This window comes from Aulonocara stuartgranti, assembly GCF_965226115.1.
Source record: "Aulonocara stuartgranti genome assembly, chromosome: 12".
Lineage (NCBI taxonomy): Eukaryota > Metazoa > Chordata > Actinopteri > Cichliformes > Cichlidae > Aulonocara > Aulonocara stuartgranti.
Genome location: NC_138948.1, coordinates 37104898 through 37132768, shown reverse-complemented (window position 1 = coordinate 37132768; position 27871 = coordinate 37104898). Strand labels below are relative to the sequence as shown.

At 40.9% G+C, this 27871-nt stretch overlaps 1 protein-coding gene across 1 annotated transcript in view; it reads right to left on the bottom strand.

Annotated features, from left to right (window-relative positions):
- Positions 1 to 4586: 4586 nt before the first annotated feature.
- LOC309719382 (protein crumbs homolog 1-like) overlaps positions 4587 to 27871 on the bottom strand; it is a 30266-nt gene continuing 6981 nt past the window's right edge. The window contains exons 2-13 of the mRNA XM_082555460.1: positions 24732 to 25427; positions 23681 to 23876; positions 21526 to 21665; positions 20481 to 20666; positions 20271 to 20384; positions 16551 to 17486; positions 14790 to 15331; positions 14217 to 14382; positions 11230 to 12091; positions 6220 to 6336; positions 5941 to 6067; positions 4587 to 5728 (exon numbers count right to left, since the gene is read on the bottom strand). Coding sequence (XP_082411586.1) covers positions 5507 to 5728; positions 5941 to 6067; positions 6220 to 6336; positions 11230 to 12091; positions 14217 to 14382; positions 14790 to 15331; positions 16551 to 17486; positions 20271 to 20384; positions 20481 to 20666; positions 21526 to 21665; positions 23681 to 23876; positions 24732 to 25427 — 4304 coding nt within the window. The 3' untranslated portion in view covers positions 4587 to 5506. The remainder of the gene's footprint in view (positions 5729 to 5940; positions 6068 to 6219; positions 6337 to 11229; positions 12092 to 14216; positions 14383 to 14789; positions 15332 to 16550; positions 17487 to 20270; positions 20385 to 20480; positions 20667 to 21525; positions 21666 to 23680; positions 23877 to 24731; positions 25428 to 27871) is intronic.

Here is a 27871-nt window from a genome sequence, read left to right as displayed (position 1 = left end):
TTTGTGGTGCTTAATTCATTTTTTAAAAAGTCTCCATGTTGTGGTGACAGAAAAAATTGATACATCAACTTTCTAATGGCTTATATTTCAGTGAAAGAATAGCTTTGCAAGCTGCCTGCTGAAGTGACTGAGACATACGTGATACCTTAGTTTTTACTTTGGATTGTCACAGCCGAGCTAGACTTTAATTCTGGAATTCCTGGCTCCTCGGCCCCCACACTGCAGGAGCAGGGAGGAGGAGGATGCTTGCCCTGCTTAACTTGCCATCATTATGAGGAAAAGTACTGACCAAGCTAACAGCTACCCTGGGTAGGAGTCACTCAGAGACACAAAGGAATGCACTATTATAGCTTCAAAGAGTAGGGGGGAGAGGAATGGGGGAGGAAAATGTGAGAAGGCTGAGCAGCGCATAGTGGGAAAAGAAGATGTTTTTTTTTTAAAAAGGAGTAGGACTGTGGACGTGGTTCAGTAGTCATATTTAATATATATTTTTAAATATACCATATTTAATAGTAATGTATTTTTACCACGATATAATTCATTTCAATTCAATTTATTTATACAGCATCAAATTGCAAAAACAGCCGCCTGAAGGTGCTTTATACTGTAAGGTAGAGCCTACAATAATACCTCCAGAGAACAATCATATGACCCCCTATGAGCAGCACTTTGACGACAGTGGGAACAAAACCTCTCTTTAAACAGGAAGAAACCTCCAGCAGAACCAGGCTCAGGGAGGGGCGGGGCCATGGGTCCATATTCCTGCAGACCGCCGTGTTACTGGGAGATTCAGTGTTGCAGCATTTTTTTTATGTCCCCTTCCCTGGATCTGTGCCTCCATGCAAACCTATCTCCAAGGTCCACACACAGTTCTTTGGGTTTCATGGCTTGGTTCGTGCTCTGACATGAACTGTCAACTATGGGACCTTATAATAAGTGTGTGCCTTTCATATAAGTTCAATCAACTGAAGTTACCACGGGTGGAGTCCAATCAGTTTGTAGAAACATCTGACAGATCATCTGAGCTCAATTCTGAGTGTCATGGCAAAAGCTGTGAATAAATATGTACATGTTCTGTTTTTGCCCTGCGACAGACTGGCGACCTGTCCAGGGTGTACCCCGCCTCTCGCCCTATGATAGCTGGGATAGGCTCCAGCACCCCCCGCAACCCTGAAAAGGATGTTCTGTTTTTGTTTTTTACCTTCAAAGTGTATTCACTTGGTCATTATTTCGAGGTGAGAAATGTATGTAATTCAATATTGAATAATGCTGTAACACGACAAAATGTTGACTCAGTGAAGTGCTGTAAGCACTCTCCAGATGCTCTGTACTGAGAATGTGTTTAGCATTTAGATGAAATGCACCTGAAGCCTGACATGGTGGATCTTCAAATGTAAAATACACATCACTGACGTCACAGAGAAAAAAAGATCATCCATGTTATACATTTTGTGTTTTATTTTTACTTTAACACTGATTAAGACACATTTCAAAATAACCTGATCCCATATCCAGCCTCGTTTCTCTTATATACATAAACAAACACTGTAACCAGAAACATTGATGGGAAATATACATTTAGCTTCACACACACGAGCTTTGTAAGACCGTTACAGTCTCAGTGTGCTGACCCATTCATTTCACTCATAAACCAAATAACATTTCTAAACAACAAAACCAAACTGTCAGTGCTCTCTGAACAGACTGTAATCTTTTGGAGTCGGGTGCCTCGTGCACAGATCTAACATGGCACAGTTTCAGTAAAAACACCACCAGTGTAAAAATCATTATTATCATTCTGTACGTAGTTGAGATATTTACCTACCCTGTGCATATTCTGTTAAAAGACATTGTGTAATACTGTATGTATACTTTAATCAACATGTGATTAAAGTATTATATGTCATCTCTAAGATGCAAAACACCTAAACAGCTACAAATAACACAGGATCCTATGAAGGCACGTACCTCTACATTCACTTTAAAGGGGCCAATTAAGGATTTCAGGCTGTTATGAAACACTATGGGAGCCCTGCAGAAATATAAACAAGCCTGACTAATAATTACAACACAGTATGATTATTTCCACAGAAAACTTCATGAATAACCACATTTATCTCACCAGCATAGTCCAGCCAACACTTACATATTAAAGGGCATCCAGGTTGCAAGACTTGCAAATAAAGCCTCTGAATTTACAGTAAATAGTGCAGGAATATTTTTATTCTGTTAAATTTGCCTTGATGATTGGGATGTTTGCTTGGGGTGTCTATTTCTGCATTTACGATTAAACTCTGTGCATACAGAGGACACAAGGTAAACTGTAACTTAAACTCTAATGTTTTAAATCTTCAAAAAATATACAGATAATGAGCAGAATTATGTGGATATAACACTGCTTAAGATAATAAGAAAAACTCTGAGCATTAATGTGTAGGTGTAAAAGCTTCCCTCCCCGTAGTCCTCATTGCCCAGCTGATGTTTATCAACAGCATTTCATATTCAGGTCGAAGTTTTGGCTTCCACTTCCTTCCAAATGTGCTGTATGGGCGTGAGTTCTTCCACAAATCAATTAAGAACATTTATGTTTGGAATTAACATACAATGACATGTAAAACAGAGATTTATAAGCACATAACTGAACTGAAATGTTCCTTTAGCAAAAGAAAAGACCAAACCAAGAACAAGTGTAAGAGTTGTCGGAGCACCAAAACATCTGAACTATAACACAGTCTGCCAGCACGTTTCTCTTCTACACATCCTATGCAAAATAAAACTAAGCTATGATATATAACCATCACTTGGGTTGGTTCATCGTGTTTATTGTAACCTCACAATCGGAATAACCTTCCTTAAGAACTGTCTCGAGTAGAACAGCAGCTTTGCTCCTCAGTGGAAATCCGGCACCTCACTAACCCAATAAAACAGAAACGGATATGAATATACTTTTGGCCACCGATCTGTATTAGGGCAGATGTAATTGGCTGAATGAAACAAAATCAATGTAAACTTCAAACATGAAACATTCACAATATTCAGCTGTCACTTGTTTGTGTTTTTCCATGATTTTTAAAGTTTTACATGAGTGTATGACCTCTGCACCATCCATTAACTGTAAAGGTCAGCAGCACTGGTGAATACAGAGTAAAAGGCAAGCGAGCAGGTGAACAGGACTACAAATGCACAGACTTTCCAACTTTCAAATTTTCCTGTAAATGTTAACTTGAATGAGGAATTCTTTACATTACTCTCAAAGTCAAATTCAGTCTGATCAGTATTTATGAAACAATATAAAACAACAGGCTGAAATTAAGCGAAATGATTGGTCGTTGGCCACAGTGGATAAACACTGGAAGGTATAAACATGTAATAATGGTATGTGTGTGTTTCCTTTGTGTATTCACGTCCACAAATACAGGTGTGACCTCCTCGGACTACAGCAGTAACATTTCTACAACAAAACGCTCTGACACGAAAAATACATCAAAATAAACAAACATAAAAACAAATTCAGTGGTTTCAACTTTTGCAGCAAACAACAATGACATTATAATTACTCAATAATAAAGAATGGTGTGGTTGACTGTGTGGAGTCATACAGTGCACATTGACAATATAATACAGCAGTTAGTTTTTTTTCTCCTACTTAGGCCACAGCGACGTCTCGCCACAGCGACGTCTCGCCACAGCGACGTCTCGCCACACGCTCCATTTAGAGTTCTGATTGCATTTTCCACCACACAAACTTTCCAGAGATTCTCATTCCCAACGCGTAACAGACCGACGATCTGTCACGGACCGAGGTGTCTCAATGTAGCGTGAAATGAGACGCTCCGGATTCTTGAATCCAACAGAATGACGCTCGCGGCGCTCACACACGCTTAGAGCAGAGGATCTAACCCAGGGGTGGGCAATCTCAGTCCACGAGGGCCGGTGTCCCTGCAGGTTTTAGATGTGTCCTCGAACCAACACAGCTGGTTTAAATGGCTAAATTAGCTCCTCAACATGTCCTGAAGTTCTCCAGAGGCCTGGTAACGAACTAATCATGTGATTCAGGTGTGTTGACCCAGGGTGAGATCTAAAACCTGCAGGACACCGGCCCTCGTGGACTGAGATTGCCCACTCCTGCTCTAAGCCTAACCCTATCAGACAGTGTTTTCTAAAGTGATTCATGGTCAGAATGTAAAACACATTGACATGTAGAGATTCATTCCAAACGGCTCTCATGCCTCTGAACATGCCGAGGATTTGTCACGTAGCGTCGGTATGTTACGTGTTGGAACTTTCTGTACTGTTTTATTCACACAAACCCGAGCCAGATGTGCTCCGTGAGTAATACTGCATTGTACTTTAACCTCTTAACATCCACCAGGTCACCAGCAACACAACTAAGGTGAGGGTTAGAGTTATGTTTGGGTTTTGTTTTCTGAAAAACTACGACGAAGTCTGATCAAATCCTTTGGCATTGCAGTTTTTGTTTGTTTGTTTGTTAACTCATTCACTGCCATTGACGTCTATAGCCGTCAATGGCAGTGAATGAGTCAATGGGTTTAACTCATTCACTGCCAATGGCTGGCAGTGAATGAGTTAATAGCGTTTTCATTATTTTTAAATTGGAAAAGTTGCATAAAAAGGTGAGCATATATATCAACTTAGCCAATACCCAACGCCTGACTGTAGTTGAGTCGCTCGTAACCTGACTGATTTTAAAACGTTAACAATGCTCTTTTCCAGTGGGACATCGTTTATATTAGGCAAGTGGAATCCCTGGCAGCATTCTTGAATTAGAAATTTAACATCAAGGTAATTTAATTCAAAATGCATTCTTTCAGACAAAAAAGCTTCACTGTGGAAGGAAAGAAAGGAAAACCCAATATGGCAAAAGACATGACGGATATAAAAATGACGTCTGGCTCCAGAAAAATCTAAAACTTCAGTGTGTAACTACAACTACCACAAATAGTGGGGAACAAAGTAGTGCGCAACATGCATGGATCAGCCACAGCGTGAAAACCTAACGTTGGCTCTCTCAGTTAAAACCTGGGGTCTGTCACTGGGACGAGCAGCAGACATTTTAGCTTCTGATCACATCCCATAAAAGCTCAGACTCGATCTGGACCTGAGCACTTTGGAGTTCAGCTCCACGTGTTGGGCTCCGTGGTGCTCTCGCTCGACTCCCGAGCCCTTGTTGTGGTGCAGTTTTTTCGTCTTTCCTTTTTATTTATGCAAAAACAGATTTAGTGTGAAAAGCAACGCCCAACGAGAGCTAAACATCGAATGACCAAACTCTTTCTACCAGCACAGTCTGAGTTTGCCTCTGTCAGCATCCACGTTGAAGTCTTCACCTATAAGTTGTGAATGTCACAAGTTTTTCTAGAGAGAAAATGTGATACTGATTATTTTGTTACCTCTTTCCTTGTGTAAAGGATAACACTGAGGACTATTTGATCTCTCGCCCTTAATATGCATCCTTTGGATGTAAGTCTGTGAGGAAAGGCTTCAAGCCTTAGATAAGCCTCTCTTCTGGGGGCACTTTGAGGACGCTGCCCATTTCCAGTCTGGCCCCAGCTACCTCCTGTGAGCTGGGGCTGTATGTGCCCTCTGATTGACGCTTCTTTCGTGCTGTCATGATGAGAAAAAACACCACCAGGATGGCCAGTAAGACACATAGAGTGGTCAAAGGAATGGCCACTGCCAACCATGGAACTCGCTCTGTTTGTTCCTCTTTCTGCAAGAGAACAGCACAGACCAGCTTAGTTTGAAGTGTGGATAAAGACTGAAGCACAATTTCAAGCACTGCTCTGGAGGTTTAATCATTTTCTCTTGTAGCTAAAGGAAACCTGACTCAAATAAAGGCATTTCAAACTGCAAACCCATTGAGCAGAACTAAGCACATTAACTTACAACTAGTTTTGGTGAATGGAGTTGTGTGTCACTTACATTGCTATCGCAAAGCGTGCCAGTGTATCCTGACACACACACACACTGGAAGTGGTTGAGTCTGTCGAGACAGGTGGCACCATTGAGACAAGGGCTGGACTCACACTCATCTATTTCTGTCTCACACCTGAAACACATCAGCAAGGTTTTAGCACAATACTGACTGACAGAGCAGCAGCTCACATGTGCCCTTCTGACCTTTCTACTTAGATGTGGTTCAGATGTACTTTTAAAAGTACAGGGTGTGGAAGAGGAGAGTGTGCAGTGTCGTACTCCTACCTGTCTCCAGCATATCCTGGCTTGCAGGTACAGTTGCCCCCAGAGTCACCTCCAATACAAACTCCTCCATTAAGACACTCAGTGTTCGCATTGCATGCCACAGGAGGAAAACGCCATCTATTAGACACACAAACACATTTTCTCAAGGAGGCTTTCGACAGCAGAGCTTCAGCTAATGATTATTTTTAGTAGCTGAAGCTCATCAGCCCTTCCGGTTATTGGATATTTTGTTCCGTAAAACACAGGACTGGAAAAACAGACTGGAAAAACAGACTGGAAGAACAAGTCTTTCAAAAGCTGGAACCATCAAATGTTTGGCATTTCTGTTTGTTTCAGATGACACTGGCAGATTATTCATGTTGATCACCTAGTTTACTAATTGTTAATTTTTTATAGAGTGTTTAATTCTAGTAAAAAATAATAGTTTTCAGGGCACATGTATATTGAAAAAAGGATAAAACACAACGTTAAATGGTAAGTGTTACCTGAAGCGAGCTTCAGTTATAACATGAGGCCAAATTTATGCAGCAAAGAGAAAAAAAATCACACAGCTGTGGGTGAAAATGAAGAATAGCTGTGAAGAGAAGCAACTTCTTTACAGTTGACAGAGAAAGTCCAGGCGCAAAAAGGAATGTAAACGATGGCCAGCAGGGCAGAGCACTTACACTGATGGTAGCTAATTCTAGCTTGTGTGCTAATGCAATTGGTAGATAACAGATGTAGCAATGTACTGAATGGCTAATAAAAGCTGATTCATCAAAACATCTTGGGTTTATCTTGCTTGCCTTTACTTGATAGGTGCTTTAGACAGTAAGGTTCTAAAAAAAAAAGAAACAATGCCCGCTTTGTGCTACTTAAAGTACAGCGAGCTAGCTGCTTTACTATCTTAATATTTTCAGACATGAAATATTGGTTCATACATTAGACCAGCGGTTCCCAAAGTGGGGGGTGCAGAGCCATTGTAAGGGGGGGGGGGGGGGGGGGGGGGGGGCAAAGTATGACTAAAAAGAAAAGACTGCTTGGACAATGCTAGCATAATGGACACGTTATTGACGGGGCTCCCACACAAACATGAGATTTTCTTATAAAACAAAGGGGGGCCTAGCAAAAAAAGTTTGGGAACCACTGCATTATACAATAAATGCTATAACGAACAAAAGCAACTGACAAACCGATCTGAAATAAATCTCTGCATAACGTTCAGGCAGCCTGTAATCATCCTTTGAAAGAATAATTTTAAATTCTTTAAGAATATAAATAAAAAAGTAACAACTGCAGGAGAAATTTCAATATAGAACCAGGCAAAGTTTTACCTGGTGCAGTTTTGCACATTTAACCCTGAGATGCACACGCGGGGTCGTTTTTGACCCCACGTGTTTTGATTCTTCAAAATCTTTAAAATGAAAAGTTGTAATATATTCATATTCCAGGTATTCTTCATAAAACATGTTTCGGACATGAGGCCATTTGCATTTGTATTTACTTTTTCATTATTTTTTAAAAATTGCAGTTCTTGTATCACTACCCCACTCTTCCACAAGTGGCGTCAAAAATGAGCCCAAGCAGTTCCTATGAAATCTTCTATGAGCTTTTCATTTTTAGCAACTCCGACCGTCCCACTTACACTTCTGATGTCAGCAGTCTCACCACCGAGATCATTTTTACACAGCAACATATACAGTATGTAAGTATTATCTCCATTTATGAACTTGTTTTTCATTGTACCGTCCATGTGTTTTTGGGAGTCCTCTGCATAACCCATTGTAAAAGGAAACTATGTCAATTTGAAGATATTTGCCATTTCTTGCGCTTTGATGACAAGAGGACCAGAGCCAACCGACTGAAACAGACCACATGGCAGCTTCCTGCTACATATGGGACCTGTTCCTGATCAACTGCAGGTAGGAATTCATCCCCAGTGATTGTGTCACAGTGGATGAACAACTTGTGCCTTTCAGAGGTATGACCCAGCTTCTACAGTAAACCGAGTAAGCCCACCAAGTATGGCATAAAAACCTTCTGGGTTTGTGATGCACGCATCCCATATGCAATTGATGGGATTGTGTACCAAGGCAGACAACCAGGGGATGACACCCAGAAGAATCTGGGGGAAAACACTGACAGTCAGTTGTGCAGTGGATTCAGACACACAGGCCACAACATCACCACTGACAACTTCTTCACCATCTTGCAGAGCATCTCCTTGAGAAGGTTCTGACTATTGTGGAAACTTTGCGACAGAACAAGCCAGACATTCTTCCAGTCATGAAGGCTTCCAGGTCCAGAGATGTCCACAACCTACATCACTGATGCAACGGGAAGGTGTGGAGTGAAAAAAGAACGGCTGCAATCCAGCCACAGGAAAGAAGCACACAGGGCCAGCAGAAGAAGAAGAGGTGCCAGTTGTGTCCAAGAAACAAAGATCGCAAAGCCACTGATTGCTGTTTGAAATGCAATACCCCTGTGTGCAATGATCACAGCCAGAAGCAAGTAGTTTGTGACAGCTGCACGCAGTGAGAGGAGATAAGATGTTTTTGTTGTGTTATGGTCTCCGGACCTCTTTTCGTCCTCCAGACATAGGGACAAACATGTTTTGACACCTGATTGATTGACTGATTGTTCAGTGCTAAAATGCAGAGGTGGGACCAAGTCATTGTTTTGCAAGTCTCAAGTAAGTCTCAAGTCTTTATCCTCAAGTCTCAAGTCAAGTCTCAAGTAATGTCAGGCAAGTCAGAGTCGAGTCTCAAGTCACTGGTGTAAAAGTCCGAGTCAAGTCACAAGTCTGAAACTTTGAATTTCAAGTCCTTTCGAGTCTTTAAAAAAAAAAAAAGAAAAAATAATGTTGCAGTTATGCTAAATGTAAATATTAGACCATGTAATTTTAAAATCTGTGTTTTTCTCAACACATGACAAAATAGTGAACTTAGAAAATATACACAAATTGTGAAATTGCACCTCTTTAAAATGCAGCTCAATTAAACCTAGCTCCAAGAATAATTTTCACCGACAGTTCTGAGATAAGCTGCATGTTATTCTTGGATGCGGTTGTAGGACCGGCTTTAAAATCGCATGACAAAAATATCATACACATTAAAAAAAACTGTATCACCAACGTAGCCTGGACAACATTTGCTAGTTAGATGAAGTCAGCTATCTCATCGTAGCATATTTATATGCATATTTATAATCATACGCTTCTTGGAGTGAGTGCATACACTCATGAAGTTTAGTAACTTCAGGTCACTGCAACAAGCCCAGGTACAGTTTACCGACGGATGGGTGCAGGACCTTGAAATGCACCGTGTAGAACGAAAGACCATCGTACGTATCATAAGTTTACCAGTCTCACAAATCGTCTTCATAAATACACATTCCTTAACCGTTTATTAATAGGACCTTTGAGCTCAACGGTAATTAATTAGTAGTGGAAATAATTTCTGGTACCCATCACAGAAATGTAGCAGTGACAACAATATTGTATGCTGTAATCGTACTGGGCAATTAGTGATACAAAAAACCTGTTTTATCCTGTGAATAAAAGTATATGTTTTTGTCAATGTACCATAATAACAGAAGCGAAACGCAATATTGTGTCAGGACAATTCACTATTTATGCACAATAAATAAAGGAGCATAGCGCGACAATTTCTGTTCAGCGCCAGACTTGCTTGTAACCTATATCACTAATTATGTTATGAAAATGACGTATTAACTACTAAAAAACACTGACCTTCGTGTAAATGCTTGGAGCAGACTAACCTGTGAGCTGGAGTGTTCTGGGACGTTATATTTGATCTTTGAATGGCTGCTATCCAGTCCATCCGTCACCTCTTTGTTACTTCGGAAACATGGCTTGAACAATTTCTCTTCAACGTCGTAATCCGATAACAACCGATCTCTTTACCCGTTGGCTTCCCGTGGCTGTCATGCGACCGGCTATTGCAGTTAATAATACAACAGCTTCTTGACATTTTTGTGTTTCTTTTTATCGCTGTATAACTGATTTTAATTGAAAGCCTGCGTGCGCTAGTACCGCTTGCCACGAGTTCCCAGAATCCTTTGCGGTTCTACCCGTGAATGACGTCACATTTTCAATCTCTATATAATATGCATGTTAAATTTTATATTTGGGGTAAAATATCAAGTCTTTTCAAGTAAACCGGTTCAAGTCCAATTCAAGTCCCAAGTCATTGGTGTAAAAGTCCAAGTCAAGTCACAAGTCTTAGAACATTTTTTCAAGTCAAGTCTAAAGTCATAAAATTAATGACTCGAGTCTGACTCGAGTCCAAGTCATGTGACTCGAGTCCACACCTCTGCTAAAATGTAAATGAAAAGTAAACAATGTACATGTCAAAAATGAAATTTCTCTTTTGTTTGAACAAAATATATAATCTTAATCAAAATTAGAGAAATGTCTTTCTCGTGGCTCAAGAGTTGGGAGTTCGCCTTGTAATCGGAAGGTTGCCGGTTCGAGCCCTGGCTTGGACAGTCTCTGTCGTTGTGTCCTTGGGCAAGACACTTCACCCGTTGCCTACTAGTGGTGGTCAGAAGGCCCGGTGGCGCCAGTGTCCGGCAGCCTTGCCTCTGTCAGTGCGCCCCAGGGTGGCTGTGGCTACAATGTAGCTCCATCACCAGTGTGTGAATGTGTAAAGCGCTTCGGGGTCCTTAGGGACTAGTAAAGCGCTATATAAATACAGGCCATTTACCATTGCAAAAGCGCTTTGATTTTGTGGAGGGGGGGGGGGGGTAGTGATACAAAAACTGCAATTTCTTAAAATTAATGAAAAAATAATTAAAAATGCAGTTTTATGAGGAATACCTGGAATAAGAAAATGTTACAACTCTTCATTTTAAAGATTTTGAAGAAAAACAACCCAGTTTATTGCAAAAACGCTTTGTTTTTATTTGGGGTCATTTTTGACCCCACTCGTGGAAGAATGTGGGTATTGGTAGGTTGTGCATCCAAGGGTTAAAAGAATGCGCTGTAGAGAAGCTGAAGGCTATACTCACTGGCAACGCTTTCCAATGTAGCCAGGAGGACACGAACAGGTGTGAGTTTCCTGTGTTTCCACACAGTCTCCTCCATTCTCACACTTGAACTCCAGACAGTTATCCACCTCTGCCCCACAGTCTTTCCCTTTGTATCCAGGCTCACATTCACACTGGAAGTCTGCCAGGAGGTCTTTACATGTCCCGTAGACACAAGGCGTTGAAGAACACTCATTTATCTCTGTTTCACACAGCTCCCCCTCCCATCCAGGTGTGCAGCTGCAGTTAAACTCATTAAACTGGTCCTGACACACACCCTGGTTGAGACAGGGCTGCGAATCACAAATAGGTGCACCTCGGCACCCAATGCTTGGCTCGTGGCCACCCACTCTGGTGAATCGGCTCATCTGAGGTGGATCTGCTACCTTTATGAGCGGTAGGTAGACCCCACCCAGCCTCACCTCTCCTAAACATCCTGTGTACTTTTCTGCCAGCCAGATTTTGGTGTCATTGAGAAAGTTGAGGTTGCCAGTTGTTCCAAAGCTGACACCAGCTCTCTGTCCATCTACGGTGAGGCGCCAGCGCGACTCTGACTGTGTTGGGTCAACCATGGTGAGCTGAATGTGATGCCATGCCCCATCAGCGATTGTCCTGTCGCTCGTGAAGGCCTGCAGCTCTGCACCATCCCCACTGTCCAGTTTGACCAGCAGGCTGGAGTTGAGCAGGCCCAGGCAGAAGACCTCGGTTGTGTTGACAGAACGCAGCAAGATCCCGTTCTCATCCCGTGTTCGTACGTTCATGGTGATGTTGGTTATGGAGCTCAGCAGGGAGCTTTGGGCAACGTACTGGAGAGAATTGTCCTGGAAAATGGCTTCAGTTAAACCTGTGAGGGGAAAACGTCATGAGAGTTACTGGCACTAACAAACAGGAATATTAGGAAACAATTTTTGAAAAAATAAATGCTGCTGGTTCAGAGACATCACGTTAATTTTCACCTCCACCAAGGAGGTCATTGTTTGATTTGTCTGTTGGTCTTTCCTGAAGGATATGGCTGAAAGTTTGATCAGAGTTGAGACTTCGCCCACCTTAGACGTCTTTTAGAGTCGAATCTTGACTCAGGAAGTATTGAATAACACTGTAAGACTGAAATAAGAAAACTTGGAAGACAGTGGCATCATGCTAAGAAAATAACTAATCCAGGCCCAGATATCCTTCTGGATCAAGGGACCTGCTTTATTCAGCAAGTCTTCTGTGGCAAACACTTTGTAAAAATGGGAGGAAAGAATTACTTTTAGAATTAGATGAGCACTAAAAATGATTCCTGCTAATTGATTAAGTCTCAATCAGTCACACACACTCTTAAAGTGCTTAAAGTTCAAGTATTTTGTCCAAAGAGACTTGGACACATGGACTGGAGGATCCGGGGATCAATCCACTGACCTTCTGACTGATGTACCATCTGCTCTACCTAGTCTATCATATTTGATACATCAGATTTTTAGTCTTCTACATCAGCAGTGTGATTTCTTGCTTTCCCTCCAAAAAACCTAAATAAATTGCAAAATTCATTTTTAAGCACAAAAAGAACCAGAAATATCAAAGATTATATAAATTCATATCCAGATTATTTTGATTTTTTAAAGAGCTAAATGATTAGCTGTAGCACCAACAAAGTAAAGAGTAACACTTGATAACTAAACAATATAGTTCTGTAGAACCATTGTCATGTTGCTCTCTGTGCCACTTCAATGCTGCTACACAGTAAAAGCCATCTTTCAGGTCCAGATGACCTACAGTGTGACAGATTGGGTGTGATACAACCATTCCAACCTGCACCTCTGGCTAACCAGCATGCCTGTCGCCATGACCTAGCAAAGAAGCGCCTGAAAAGTGTTTCAGTAAGGCCTTCTAGCTATCCGCTGGGCTCTCCTTGTGTAATGACTCGAAAAACATCTGGCTGTCACTCGAGACACTATTTTGAGGGAATTGAGCCAACCCCATTCAGTGTTTTGGACCCATCGAAAAGGTCTTGGCAGATTTGGGAGGCTATGCCTAACCGTTATTATGGTGCATGGTAAGTGATATGTTTAAAAGTTGGGTAGGACGTTCTGTGACAAACCACTGGTTTGTATTTATGGGAGGGGGTGTTACGGCCCTAGCTGGGCCTCCTGAAACTGCCCTTGTGTGGGCGTGGTGTTTTTCTCCGCCTCCTCCTCTCTTGCCACGCCTACCCCCTCTGTTTCTCTCACTCTCCTCTCTCCCCAGGACACAGCTGCTCTTAGTTAGCCTCGTTTGCCACCTGAATCCAGTCAGCAATCACCTCTGAGGCTATTTAAGCTGGGGATGAGCTGTGAGCAGAGTGGTTTTTTCTCTGGTGTTCTCACATTGGGTGTTGAAGTTGTTGGGAGAGATCCTATAGTGTGGAAGCAGTGTGCAGTGTAACTGCTTCACGTGAGTAGTGTGGGCTTGTGGGCCTCGGCAGCAGTAAAGCTAGCTGCTGCTAGTGACAGGGTGAGCTTGTGGGCCCCTGGAAGTGCCTCCTCGTGGTGTGTTTTTGTTTGGTTGTTGTGTTCTTTGTTGTTGCAACCTTTTTTCCTTTTTCCAAGTGTTATTGGTAAAACGGCGTTGCCGGCTCTTTATGTTAAGATTATCTAAAATAAAGACTATTTTATTTACTAAAAGCCTCTGTCTGTTTTCCTTTCATTCTGTTCTGGACTCATTTCTTACTGGTCCCCTCACTCGCATGCCTAGACCCCTTCGGGGGGAACGTAACAAAGCCATAAAAAACTACTTCAATATGATGCAAAATAATGTTTATGCACCTGCTACAGAGCTGTTAAGGTCACCGAGTCTCTCTGTCAATCTCATGAGAGGTCCTCCTAAAAATCTAATGTTAAAAACTTTAATACAAGATTCCTGATTTAAAAGAAAAAGAGCAGAAACAAATAAACCTGAATCTCTCTGGTTTGAAAAAACACAGTGCCAATCACTGCTCAGGGATTACTCACACTCATAACCATCCTGCAGCTCCATGCAGCGCACTCCCTCGGGGCAGGGCTTTTCGACGCACCACAAGCGAGTCTCGCATAGCTGACCCCGGTAGTTGGTGGAGCAGTTGCATCTGAAGTCATTCCAGGTTACCTGACACTGTCCACCATTGAAACACGGTTCATCCTGTGCACAGACAAACACAGATGGATGGATTAGACCATCGCTTGTAAAATCTCTCACCTGATGCGACCGCATAGGTTAAGGCTACTAAGAGGATTGAGCGCTAACTTACAGATCAGCAGGATTCTCAACCAGATGAATGATAATAGGGTTATCACAACCAAGCTATTAGACAGTCCTGCAATTGCCATGAGATACAAGAGCCATATATTTTCCCATAAATCAACTTTGCAGCGTATATTAATCTCTCTCATTTCATTTTCATTTTGTCTGTAGTCAAATAGAAATGTTTCCAAACAGGAAACCTCACTGTGAGGGGACTGTACTTACCAATCCATCACCATAATAAATGATTATAAATAAAACTGTAAATCATGAGAAATTAAACAGGGATGCACCGCATCCTTTACCTTGCACGTATCATCACTTTGGCATCCTGGCAGCAGGTTATCCTCGGTGCTTGCCTGGTAAACCTCCATCCCCTCTGGATAACCTTCAGCAACCAGATGCTTGTGATCCAGTCGAATGTCCTGCAGACAGCCCTTGAAGTTTCCACCCCAGGCATTCGTGCTCTTGCCTGCAGGGAGCCCTCCAACATATGCCACATCCCCGGCTTCTACACTCACATTTCCTAAGGCACGATTATTGCCCGCTTTGGGAAAAACCACATGGCCACAATGTACCTTTACAATCACCAAATTATTTTTCCCATCAGTAACTGATCTCGCTTCTGAGAGAAGCGTGGTGTGAGGACTGTAGAGAGCAACAGTGCCTTCTTTCAGGTAGATAGTCAGGTAGGCGTCTCCTTCTCGATGGAACTGCAGGAGCATGCCACTGTGTTTGAGAGAGCGCATAAAAAACGAAACGCTAAAGTTGTCACCGTGAGTTTCTGATATGTTGAACATAGAATAGCTGGTGCTGTTTTCATGTCCAAAGGTCCAGGAAGGGTACTCTGAAGTAGGGGGAAGAAGGACAGAGCTTTAGTATTTTATCTCATGAACTATTAGATTTTATTATATTTATTATGCAAATGTGTTAGTTTTTATTTTCATATTAAGATTTTAAGTACTAAACAAATGACGAGCACTGTGACATGTATGAATCAGGCTGACTGCAGAGGTTGGTTAGTGAGCTCTTCAGTAGCATCAGTAGCATTTACTATTACATTCTTTCTTTATGATATTATAATTTCATTATGATTATTTGTGTGATATATCATATAAGATCCTAGAGCAAATAGTAATTTCTTTCATTCAAAAACTAAATGTAATTGGCTAAATTAGTTTAAATTAATGCCAAGTTGTGCAGAAACCACAACTGCACTCTAAGGTCAAATAAAAAGGTGTTACTCAGTTTTTAACTGATGCATTTTGGGTCATTTTCTGCTTTTTTATTACTTTACTTTTATTACTTTTTCTATTATTTTATTACTTTACATTCTGTAATCAGTATTTTTGAAACAATTTCATTCAATTTTCTTTTATTTCTATAGTGTAATTTCACAACAACAACAATCCCCTCAAACAGAACCTACTTTGAACAATGAGAAACCATTTTCAAGACTTGGCCTGGGCTTGAACATTATTAACAGATTTTGACCGATGTTATTGTTTAAAAGGAAGCCATAGTCTGATAAAACATTTTTGCTTAGTTTCACTGAGCTGTTGAAAGGTGCTTTGCCTTTATCAATCATTAGTTTGAATTTTCCCTCTTACAATTCTAGTTTTGGTGGAAATTACTCTTAGCTGGTAAGAGGTGATTTTGCTTAATATAACCCTGGAGTCACTTTTCAGTGCTTCTGGTTTGACTGGAATATCTGCTTCTTATAACATATGGCTGTTGACGCAGATGCAGCTAGCATTAAAGCTGTTACTTGTAACCTCTTAACATCCACTAGATCAAACCATGTTTACAGATGGTGTTGTGTTAAGGTTGCATTTTAAGAAGATGTAACATTTGAATCAAGTCTCTTTTTGTGACCTCGCAGTTCATAGTTATACCCAACAGGTAAAATTTCCAAATAAAGGGAGAGCTGTGAATCTAACCATAACTAGGACACCTGGGATTTTGTGTGTTGGGTTACTAAACCTAAGAAGTTTTTCCCTGTTCTGTTAATTTGTCCAGAAAACCCTTTTTTTCAGTCGAAGCAGAGGTGAGATGTTTACTCCTACCTTTTCCACAGTTTTCTCCATAGTACGGTCGATGGCACTGACAGCTGGCACCGACCCACATATCCACACACTGTCCACGCTGCATGCATGGGTCCTCACCACACCAGTCTGGTTTGGTACATCCCTGTTCCAAGCCCGAATTCTCCTCCCTGATGAGATCTTGAGGCAGCAGCAGCTTATAGTCAACTTGAAAGTCTTCCATGCAGCCGATGAATGCCTTTCCACTGGACAAGTTGCCCACATATTTCTGTGGTGCCCCTCCTATATACAGCTGTTGGAAGGAGCTGGATTGGAGGAAGATCAGATGGTTTCGACCCTCATTCTTTACTTGGCATCCTTCCTCACAGCCGGGTCCTTTTACAGCCAGAACCAATCTCTCATCCATGGTCACGGTTACCGTGTGCCATTCTCCATCATTGACTGGGCCTGGGTAATTGGCCCACAGTAGCTTCCCTGATTTTACCTTTGCTTGGAGGGAGCCTTTGACAAGCTCGAGAGAGACAAAGTTCTCCACGGTGCCCCGGTAGTAGAGCACCATGTCAGGAAGAGTACTCCTGAATCGAAGCTGCATGTGTAGAACATTTGGCTTTGTCTTGTTCTTGAAAACAGGCAACTGCATATGGACGTAACCCTCTGAGTTGAAGGAGAAGGTGGTGGAGGTATTGCAGTGATCTCCTGTCCAGCCAGCAGGACACACACAGGTGTAGCCGTGTTCACCGTTCTTGATCAAAACAGGGACGCAGCCTGCTCCATGCTGGCACTGGTGCTGCCGGCAGCCGACGAGCCTGACGTCGCAGTCTGGCCCCCCCCAGGGCTCATGGACGGGCTCCAGCACAGGGCAGTGACACCTGTAGGAATTGGCAGCATCTTCGCAGGTGGCGCCGTTTTTGCAAGGATTACTGTCACACTCGTTGATGTCTACCTCACAGTGTACACCTGCACGAGGAAACACTGACATTTAGTGTCACTGCAACTTACTCCAGCAACACTCGTCCAACTTTGCCATGCTAAAATACATTCACATGGATCATATTTTCACTACAACATCTCTTAGATATCAAGTCAGTGAAGCACACATGTAGATGAAGACAAGGGATGAGCTTTCTGCGATTAACAGATGAGGAAATGACCTGAGGAAATAGCTGTTAATTTCACAATTAGACAACAATAGGATCTTCAGTCTCCCTAACACAATTAACTTAGTGACTGTCTTGTTGACTGCACCAACTGAACCTTTAAATATTGCATTTGTTAGCTGTGTATGACACACCCTCTGTGTGATCGGTGGTCAGCGCCTTGTCAAACTCTGTTCAACGTTAACTCTCAACAGCAGCAGTCAACTTGCATTAACCTAGTCCTCTGAAACACTCTAAACCCGAGGTGTCCTAAAGCTGCTCCTTCAGGCTGCCAATGCGCCACTCTCATAAAAACCTTGCAACTCTATGCAAATCTCTTCTATGCAATCAAAGAGTGCTGCATCATACCTGTTACCCACCAGGGCCCACAGCAGCAGCACAGCAGCAGCACCAGCCTCTTTTCTTCCATGACCCACTGAGGCACTGGACGACACACAGCTCACACTGGATGAGTGAAGTGACATAACCAAGTCTTCTCTCTCTCTAACATACGCACACACATAAACCAGAGGTGCCTCCTCTTCTCTACTCTGTACCAGGCAGACAGGCAGAAGTGATTACACCAGCCCTGCCCACCTTTCCTTCTGCCTTTTTTCTCCCTCCTCCATCAGTCTGTGAATTCCTCCCTCCCTTCTTCCTCCTCCTCCTTCCTCACTCACACCCTATACTCCTACTCCTATCTGCAGCTCAGTCCTATCAAAGCGATTAGCTCCCAGCCTCCAGCTGGCTCCTGTCAGTGTATGACAACAGGAATGCTGAGCTGCAGTCCCCTCCTTGCTCCATGAGCTGGTTTGTAGTTACTCACCAGTGCCAAGTACTTCCTGGAAAGAGCCAGCAGGAGGTGCTGCATGTTCAGTGTTTAAGGTGTGTGGGCCAGGTTTGAAAAGCACCGGACTATATAATAATATATACAATATATATCTATATTTCAATTTGTTTAGACCCTCTGCTCTTGTATGAATTAAATCCACAGCGAAATCATTAGTAGCAATGAACTGCACGTGCTTCTGACTGAAAGCTGGATTGATGACACTCACAGCATAATGAAGAGCTGATCGAATAATCACCCGCTGCAGACACTATAGTTTTGAACACTGCACCAGTAAAAACAGGAGCGGTGGTCAAATTACTGTGATATGTAAAAATTATTTTATTTGTAAATTTTTGTCATGTAACAGATATTTGATTTTTACATTTCTAAGCTTTATTAAATATATAAAAATGTCTCTATGTCAACATTTTCTCCTATAATTTGAAAAAAATGATTCATCAGTTAGTCTTGCACCTCTTAACTTGCAACAAAGAACATATGCATGTAGCACGTTTCTACCTAAGCACTCAAAGAGCTTTATACATGTCCTATTCATCCATGTAAGTGCTTTCTAGCCAACATTCACACTCCAATGAACACATCAGGAGCAACTTGGAGTTCAGTATCTTGCCCAAGGAGATCCAATTAGTAGACGCCCTGCTCTACCTTCTGAACCACAGCCAGCCAGGATACTGTCTGAGATACCAGGGGCTTTGACAAAATAGCAGTACTTGACATGCTGGGAACAAGTATAGGATGGACCATTATTTCAGCCACAGTCATTTTCAACCACTACAAAAATAAGAAGTCCTTCAACAGATGATCTAGCATCCCAGTTCAAAAGAAGGAAGAGTCTAAATTCAGGGAAGAACATTAAGTGTTGCAAGAAGCATGAAAAACCCGGCACACCAAGGAAAAGTATACGCATAACATGTTTGATATAATCTTCAGATTCTACAAAATAAGAGTTTCCTTGTGCATCATTGTGCTGTTCTAAGTACACCTGCTCCTGGATATAGTGCAGGATGGAAGACACATGACATATGTATCATTTGGATAAGGTCCTTGTTTATTGTCCTTTATTCATTGGACTTTAATTAGGCTACTAAGCAGCTTTGCTGTAATCCCCCCCCCTCCTGACAAGTTTCTTAGGAGACCCACATTTAATGCCTGACATATGGCACCTTCTATTGGCTCTGTTGTTTTCAGCTATGCTTCTCTATATCATGTGCGCTCTCATCCACTCCTTTCCTCTACTGTCATCATTTTGTTAGCAAATACGCTCTGATTTTCTTGATGAGAGCCTTCGGCTGAACTCATCACTTCCAGAACAGATTTCTGGGCTTCCAGATTAGTGATGTGGGTCAGTTTGTTTTCAGTAGTTTGGAAGCACTTTTGTTTGGCATAGCAGATTCTTAGGTAATCCATCTACACTGACTCCTAATGAAAATGTTCAATTTGAACTGTTTAGTTCAAATTGTCACACAAACGAGGACCTTGAGGTAAAAAAAACAGAAATATTTAAAAGGAAATAAAGAGTTTTTTAAAGAGATACTGTCGTTTCTGCTCCAGCTGACGGTGATTTTTTAGTGCAGGCAAGGCTCAGCACACACTTCACCACTGTGACACCAGATCAGGCTACATCACTGATTCTATATCATCTGTCCTGGTAGATTATATAACAGCCTCTACTTTGTGACACTGAAGGAAGAGAATAGAAAACACAACTTGTTAGGGGGTAAAATTAAATAGCTGATAAGAGGTGTCTCCTACCTGTAAAGCCATCTGGACAGACACACTGATAAGAGTTGACGAGGTCCTGGCAGCTTCCTCCATGCTGACATGGAGCAGACTCACACTCGTCCACATTAACAGAGCAGTCGTCTCCTGCAAGAGGATTATATCAGTGATATTTATATCCACGTCACCTTCACATCAACGAGGCACATGCAGAGAAACTCAAGTGGTTTTTGTCTGGTTTACCAATGAATCCTGGCAGACAATGACAGATGAAGCCGGCGGCCACATCATAACTGAAGTCAGCAGTGCTGAGTTCAGGAAGCTTTCTGTAGTTCACGACATCTGAGCGTTGAAAACACTTTCCACCATTGTGACAGGGATGCTGCTCACACTCATCTATATCCACCTGGCAGTCGTCTCCCTCGTAACCTGCTTGCACATAAACACAAACACATTATATACTTATTCTTATAATAATATTCAGTCTGTCAACATACTTACATGGTGGTAAGAAGATCATGCTATATTGCCTCAGTCCTACAATAACTACAAAATAAGAAATATTCAAATATTAAATATATTAAAAAATACTTTCTGAGGAGGATCAAATGTAACCAAAATAAACATTTTACTGAAATATTCAAGCCCCCCAAGACTTTTCTAAAGCTGTTTCTTTAGTTACTCCCCAGAACTACTGTTTCTTTCTTTAGCAGGACATCGTTTCCACTTTAACCTCCTTCCATTAGATATGAGATTGATTGTTTCTGAGCAATCAAAGCAGAAAACGGCGCCAGCATGTCAGTGTTTTAAGTGTGCTGAGCAATGCAAAGTTAGAAATAATCTCTGAATTTGTTGTTCAGAAGCTGATGTGATGCGTCCAACACAACAGCATGTTTACAGTTCGTTGGATAGTTTGACCTTCAAACGATGGGGGCACAGTTTTTTTTTAATAATTCATGTGATTTTTAAAAGGCTTTAAATTAGTGTAAATAATCAGACTCAGGGACACCTGCTAAACACAGCTTAGCTTTTCTCATCTTCAGCCTGCGTCTGCATCTTTGTACGTCCTCCTACGTTAAAGAATGTCCCTGCTTTTGAATGGTGGCTCTGCTCTTTATGCCCTCAGACTCAAGAGTCCTTAACTGCTTTGTTCAGTGTGATTCATGCATGGGAAACCCCGCAGCTTTTCTTTTTTTCACTTTTTAGCATTTTTGGTGAGTAGTTATATAACACAAGCCCTAAACCATGGTGAGAGGTGGTTTAGACTTTAAGTTGAACCACAGCGTACCTGGCCAACACAGGCACTTGTACTGATTGGTCCCCTCCAAACACGTGGCTCCGTTCTGGCAGGGGTCAGAAGCACATTCAGGAATATCCTCTTCACAGTAGTCGCCTACAAAGCCTGTCCCCTCACAGTCACAGACATAACTAGAAGAGACAAGATAGGCAGTCTTAGACTGATTGAGCATGTCTATCATACTACACATTAGATTACTGTTGCACTGTTGTAGCTGGTTGACATAGAGTGCATTTTAACCTCCTAGCACCTGCTGTCTGTGTGTGGCATCACATTTTGGGGTGTTTAGACCAAAATACATTTTGCTCTACAAGGGCCTGATATCCACTTACAAGGACTTTACACTGCCACTGTTCGATCCAAGTTTAAAGCCAATGTCCTCAAATGTGGATCTGATTTTTCTCAGAAACAAAAACCAGGTTAAGAAAAATGTTGTAATTCTTTGTTTTTACATTCATCAGGTTCCAATCAACCCAAAAAACAAAGAGAAATTAAAGATGCTGCCATGGAAGAGTTTGGGTCTTAGGAGGTTAAGATGAAAACTTCCCACTGGGCTCCAAGTATCTTGTTATCGCCGCTTGACCTCAACATTGTACACAAAACACAAATATCAGTGAAATTGTAAAAGATTAAATTTTTAAAAGTGCATCCTCACATGTGACAAGCTGAAACAATGAAATGTTATGTTTTGATTTATTTTTATTTTATTTTTTTACAAAAAATATACAAATGGAAACAATGTTTTGCTGTGTAATTCATAATAATTCTACTTGAATAATACTACAAATGCAGACAGATCAAAGAGTTTTAGTATCAAAGCCACTGACTTGATTTCTTATAAATCGACTTTTTTCAGCTGTAAGAAAATTCCTTTTTTTATTACACTGACAAAATAATGGTTGCAGCTGTAAACAAATAATAAACATGTACTTGTGATGCTAAATGCAACTTAAGTACAGGCCAGTAAAGCATCAAAAAATCAATTAATTTAAATAATGATTTTTCTACGATTTTGTTTCTAAATGATGTTCACTCATTTGATTCTGACTCAGTGTAAGATTTACATACTGATGCTTATAATGTGAAACTACTACATCCTTTATCTTCTTCACTCGATGCTGTTAAAATACATTTTACTGTCCCAGGCATTCACAGCACCTACAGCTGTGTGAGGACTATGACCGTGACAGACAGTAAGAGGATTAATTCCTGTCCTTGATCAACTTTAATGTCTGCCGTGCAGTCCTGGGCAGACACAACACAGACTGACACAGTGCACCTGTATGTTAGTGTACACTAGTCTCTTCCTAACACCGATTATCTTCTGTTTTTCAGTCCACCTGACTGTTAAATATTCTGCTCATTACCTTTATCCTGCTAAATTATAAGGTTTGATTACAGTGATTATGAGGATTATGAGTCGTGTTGTTGCACTGATGAATTCCTTCTATTTGATGTACTACTACTTATATGTACTACATGATTGTACTACACATGTTTTTATCTTCAGACACAGCTGTGCCATTTCAACAGTACAAAATGCTGTCAGTTTGAAAAACAACGAATAATTATTTCACTACAGTAAATATCACTACATATCAAAACAGTTTGATTTGCTAAAGTTTTACTTCGGTTTTTGATGCTTTGAATCTGTTGTATTTCCTTCTTCAAACAGCTCATTTGCACAGTAAACTATGAGGGTTACATTTTTTACATGTAGAAAAATTAGGCATGTCAGGGACACCCCCACCCCCGACTCTAATCATTCAATTCTAGTATGAAGATATGGTTCAAGTTTAAGTTTAGGGAAACAGCCCCGTATGGAAAATATATTTATAGGTCTTATAAAGTTTGTATCTGTCTTGTGTGAAACTTGTATGAAAAGCATATAAGAGTGAAAACAGATAAAAGATCCCTTGAAAAATTATATAAATAAAACTTGTATATGGATACTTCCTAAAACAATATATGGAAGTAATGAGAAAGTGGCCACTTTCATGAGTGAAGCATATCAGCCTTACATGAGTCACTATATGAAGAAGGCCACATCTGATGCAAGTCTTTTAAAAGTTTCTTCTATTTCTTTTCCATATGGGGCACATTAATGACATCCAGGGTATATTCAGTATATTGAAAGAAATACTACCTGTTCACACCATCTATGCATTTTCCTGTATTTAGACAGGGCCAGCTGGCACATTCATCAATGTCGACTTCGCAGTCTTGCCCCTGGAATCCAGCCACGCACTCACACGAGTACATGGCAACATGATCTCGGCAGGTGGCGCCATTTTGACAGGGACGAACCTCACACTCATCGATCTCCACCTCGCAGTTAATCCCTGCAGAGGACACAGGCGGGATGGCAGAAGGCCAGCGCATGAGATTTGGCGATGCATTGTCATATATGTCCACAATGATCACATTTCACATTTGAAATAATCAGATGTAGGATTAGCAGTTTGAGGATAGACAGCTATCTCGGGGTTACTCACTGGAATTATTTTGCAGAGTTTCAAGAGATCATCTTTAGCTGCCACTGTCATGTGGTACAAACTACATTAAACTAAACAATGCCAGCTACCTGATTCACACTGTGTCACACTGTGATATACACAATGAGATGTTTTGTTCTCTTTACATCATATTCCAAAATATACCCTCCCGATTAAGCTCTTTTTAGCTCTGCAGTCTCAAAACTGCAGCTTCCTGTACCACTGCCTCGTATTTCTACCAGCCCAGCATCCTTTTGTAGGTTATTGAGGAATGTTTACGCATGACTTACCAATTTTAAATATAGCTTATTTTTGTTGAGCGATAAGCTTGGAGCAAATCAATAATCTGAAACCTGAGAATTTCCTGTTGTCCACAGCAACTTGTTCTCCCATCTGACACAATGATTAAACAGTACCTGGTCTATGTTACACCTACATGTTTGCTGGGAGTGACAAAGGTTATTTAAAGATGTATGATTATAATAAGACAAGAATTACAGACTATACACTGCTACTGTTAAATGAGCCAATATAAGTGTAATTAAATCTTATTGGACTTATTTGGGAAAGTATTCTAAACCTAGAACAGCCAGTTAAAGCTGTGAATTTAAAATATGTTCATATGAAGCTCGGTACCTTACAGTTCCTGGACTATGCTGCTCTGCCTGTTGTAAACACGACCTGCTTCAAATACCTGCTCACCTTTATAGCCTGGAGCACAGTCACACCTGTAGTGATCTACCTCATCCCAACACGTGCCATTATTCTGACAGGGTCGGGAGGCACACTCGTCGATGTCCAAATGACAGCGGGAGCCTTGAAATCCTGGCACACAGAAACACTGGTATGCATTCACTCCATCTTTACAGATGGCTCCATTCTGGCAGGGCTCCGACTGGCACTCGTCTACGTTCTCCTCACAGTTTGTCCCCTGGTATCCTGCAGCACACTGGCACAGGTGCCCAGTGTCAGGGATGTCCGTACAGGTGCCACCGTTCTGGCATGTTTCCTCTGAACATTTGGTCACATTATCCTGGCAGTGCTCACCACCAAAACCAATTGGACAGTGGCAAGAATAGCCATTGACTCCATCGACACAGTAGGACTTATTACCCTGGCAGGGGTTACTCTGACATTCATCAACACCCTGGGTGCAATTGAGCCCTGCGAAACCACCCGGGCAGAGGCAGCTGTACTTGCCAGTTCCAGGTTTGCTTGTGCAATTGCTGCAAGTTGCATCGATGCAGGCATCATACAGGTCCTCACAGTTTTTACCTGTGTACCACACTGGTTCTTTGGGGCAAAGGCACACGTAGTCGCCAAAGTGGTCAAAACAAGAGCCGCCGTTGTTGCAAGGAGACGATAAGCACACATCTTCTGCTGCTGTGCACAGCAGGCCTGGAAATGAAAGACAAACTTCCTGTTAAGAACACATAAAATCATGTTTCTTTACTGTCACTTTGTGATAGAGGTTTCTTCACTAACTCAGCCCTTAGAAGGGCTGTTTAGTCCAATTTGCTTACAACTCAAACATATAAAGTCTCTGTTAGCGTTGCACGTCGTGGCGTTAGTGTTTGTCCCAGCTCATCACTTTAACCCAAACTGCAACATTTACCATCCTCAGTAGTTTTAGTAACTAAACCAAAGTGAGACAAACGAAGCCAAGCGATGAGTGAAGCAGCTCGTTTCACAGTGTTGTGATTTATTGAGGCCCCTGTTATATTAACACAGTCTTTAAAGCACGTATTATAAACACTAGTCAACATAATGGATGTCCACACTACACAGTATTTAGTAAACATTTTGAAACTTTACAAAAACTATAAAGATATTGTTCATATATATTTCTAACAATTAGTAAAAATTAATAGTAGTTTATTTATGTATTTTTTTGTGTGTAATTTCATTTATTTGAATTTATCTGATAAAACTATAGATAATTATGATAAATACCACATGGATCATTTACTGGAGCATGGAAATGTTTGTCAGGTTAACTGATCTTTCTACATTTGCCGCAGGTGTAGCTGCAGGAAGGATTCACCTTTGAGGTGCAAACGAGACTCACCCCGTCTCCAAATGTACGAAGCATCCTGCAGAGATGTTCATTTAACCTCAGCCTGTATACGCAATGACAAGAACAAATGTGGGCACTGCAACAAAATACCCGAGAAGTCATTTTATATGTTGAACCTTGCATTATAATAGGCTCTTCCAAAGTTTCGGTCTAGCTGTAAAATGACTCTTTATCACCCCTAAAGCAGAAGAAACACCTGTATGTCAAGAAAGCCCATTGTGACACCTCCCTGTCCTTCCTCCACTAACAAAGTGTTGGATTTTCACTACTGACATCTACACTCACAAATTTATGGAATTACTGTAAGATGTTTTGAATAAAATCACCCCAATAAAATGGCAGCCACTGTGTCCCACTGCTAACAACCACCCAGTAACAATCTGTTTATATCTTCCCTGCAACACCTACAGTCCTCATTTCCCACTGTATCCACTTTAACACCCCCAGTTCCTCTCACATGCATTTGCTATCACCTTCTTTATCTGCTCTTACTTCCTCCTCACATGAGTGTCTCACATCTCCATGCACCACCTTTCTGCTTTCCAAACCTGAGAAGTGCTGCATTGTTTGTTTCCTCTGTTTTAATTTCATAGTTGATAATAAGCCTCAGCATGCTCACTTATGACCAATAATCACACTTATGATGACAGGAAACAGGAGGAAAGAGAATGAGACTGAAGATTAATGGCTGTAGTGAAGGAGTAGACCGAATACAACGCTGAGGCCGATAATCCAACGTGGAGACTCTTAAAAAACAAAGAATAATAGTCTTCATATTATATTATAGACATATTATAGTCTTCATGTTATATTATAGACATATTATAGTCTTCATGTTATATTATAGACATATTATAGTCTTCATGTTATATTATAGACATATTATAGTCTTCATGTTATATTATAGACATATTATAGTCTTCATGTTATATTATAGACATATTATAGTCTTCATGTTATATTATAGACATATTATAGTCTTCATGTTATATTATAGACATATTATAGTCTTCATGTTATATTATAGACATATTATAGTCTTCATATTATATTATAGACATATTATAATCTTCATATTATATTATAGACATATTATAATCTTCATATTATATTATAGACATATTATAGTCTTCATGTTATATTATAGACATATTATAGTCTTCATGTTATATTATAGACATATTATAGTCTTCATGTTATATTATAGACATATTATAGTCTTCATGTTATATTATAGACATATTATAGTCTTCATGTTATATTATAGACATATTATAGTCTTCATATTTGAGTGTCTAAAGTGAGCCCTGATATAATTACATCTTTTGAGTTTGAAATTAAAACAAAATGTCAATCTAAGAAAAGAATAAAACTTAAATATCTGAAAGTTACTAAATATTTATATATTTCTTATACTGTTTACAGCAAAGTGGTGAGCACTATAGTCTCTCTGCCATCTGGCTGAAGCCTGTCTGTGTGGCGTTTGTTCTCCCCGTGCCTGCATGAGTCCTCTCTGGGTACTCTGGCTTCACCCCACAGTCCAAAGACATATTAGTCAGGAAACACTTGAGCTGAGGACAGTTTACTGTTCAGTGTTCATTATAAGCAGCAATGTGCACTACTAGCCAACTAGATCAGTTAAATGTTTGTGCGCTCTTTAGCAACACAAATGCCTGGTTAAAGGACATTATTCAGAGTTCATAGATAAAACGAGTTAATTGTTGGTCCTAAGCACAGTATGTAGGCTGTATGAATAATACAAAGC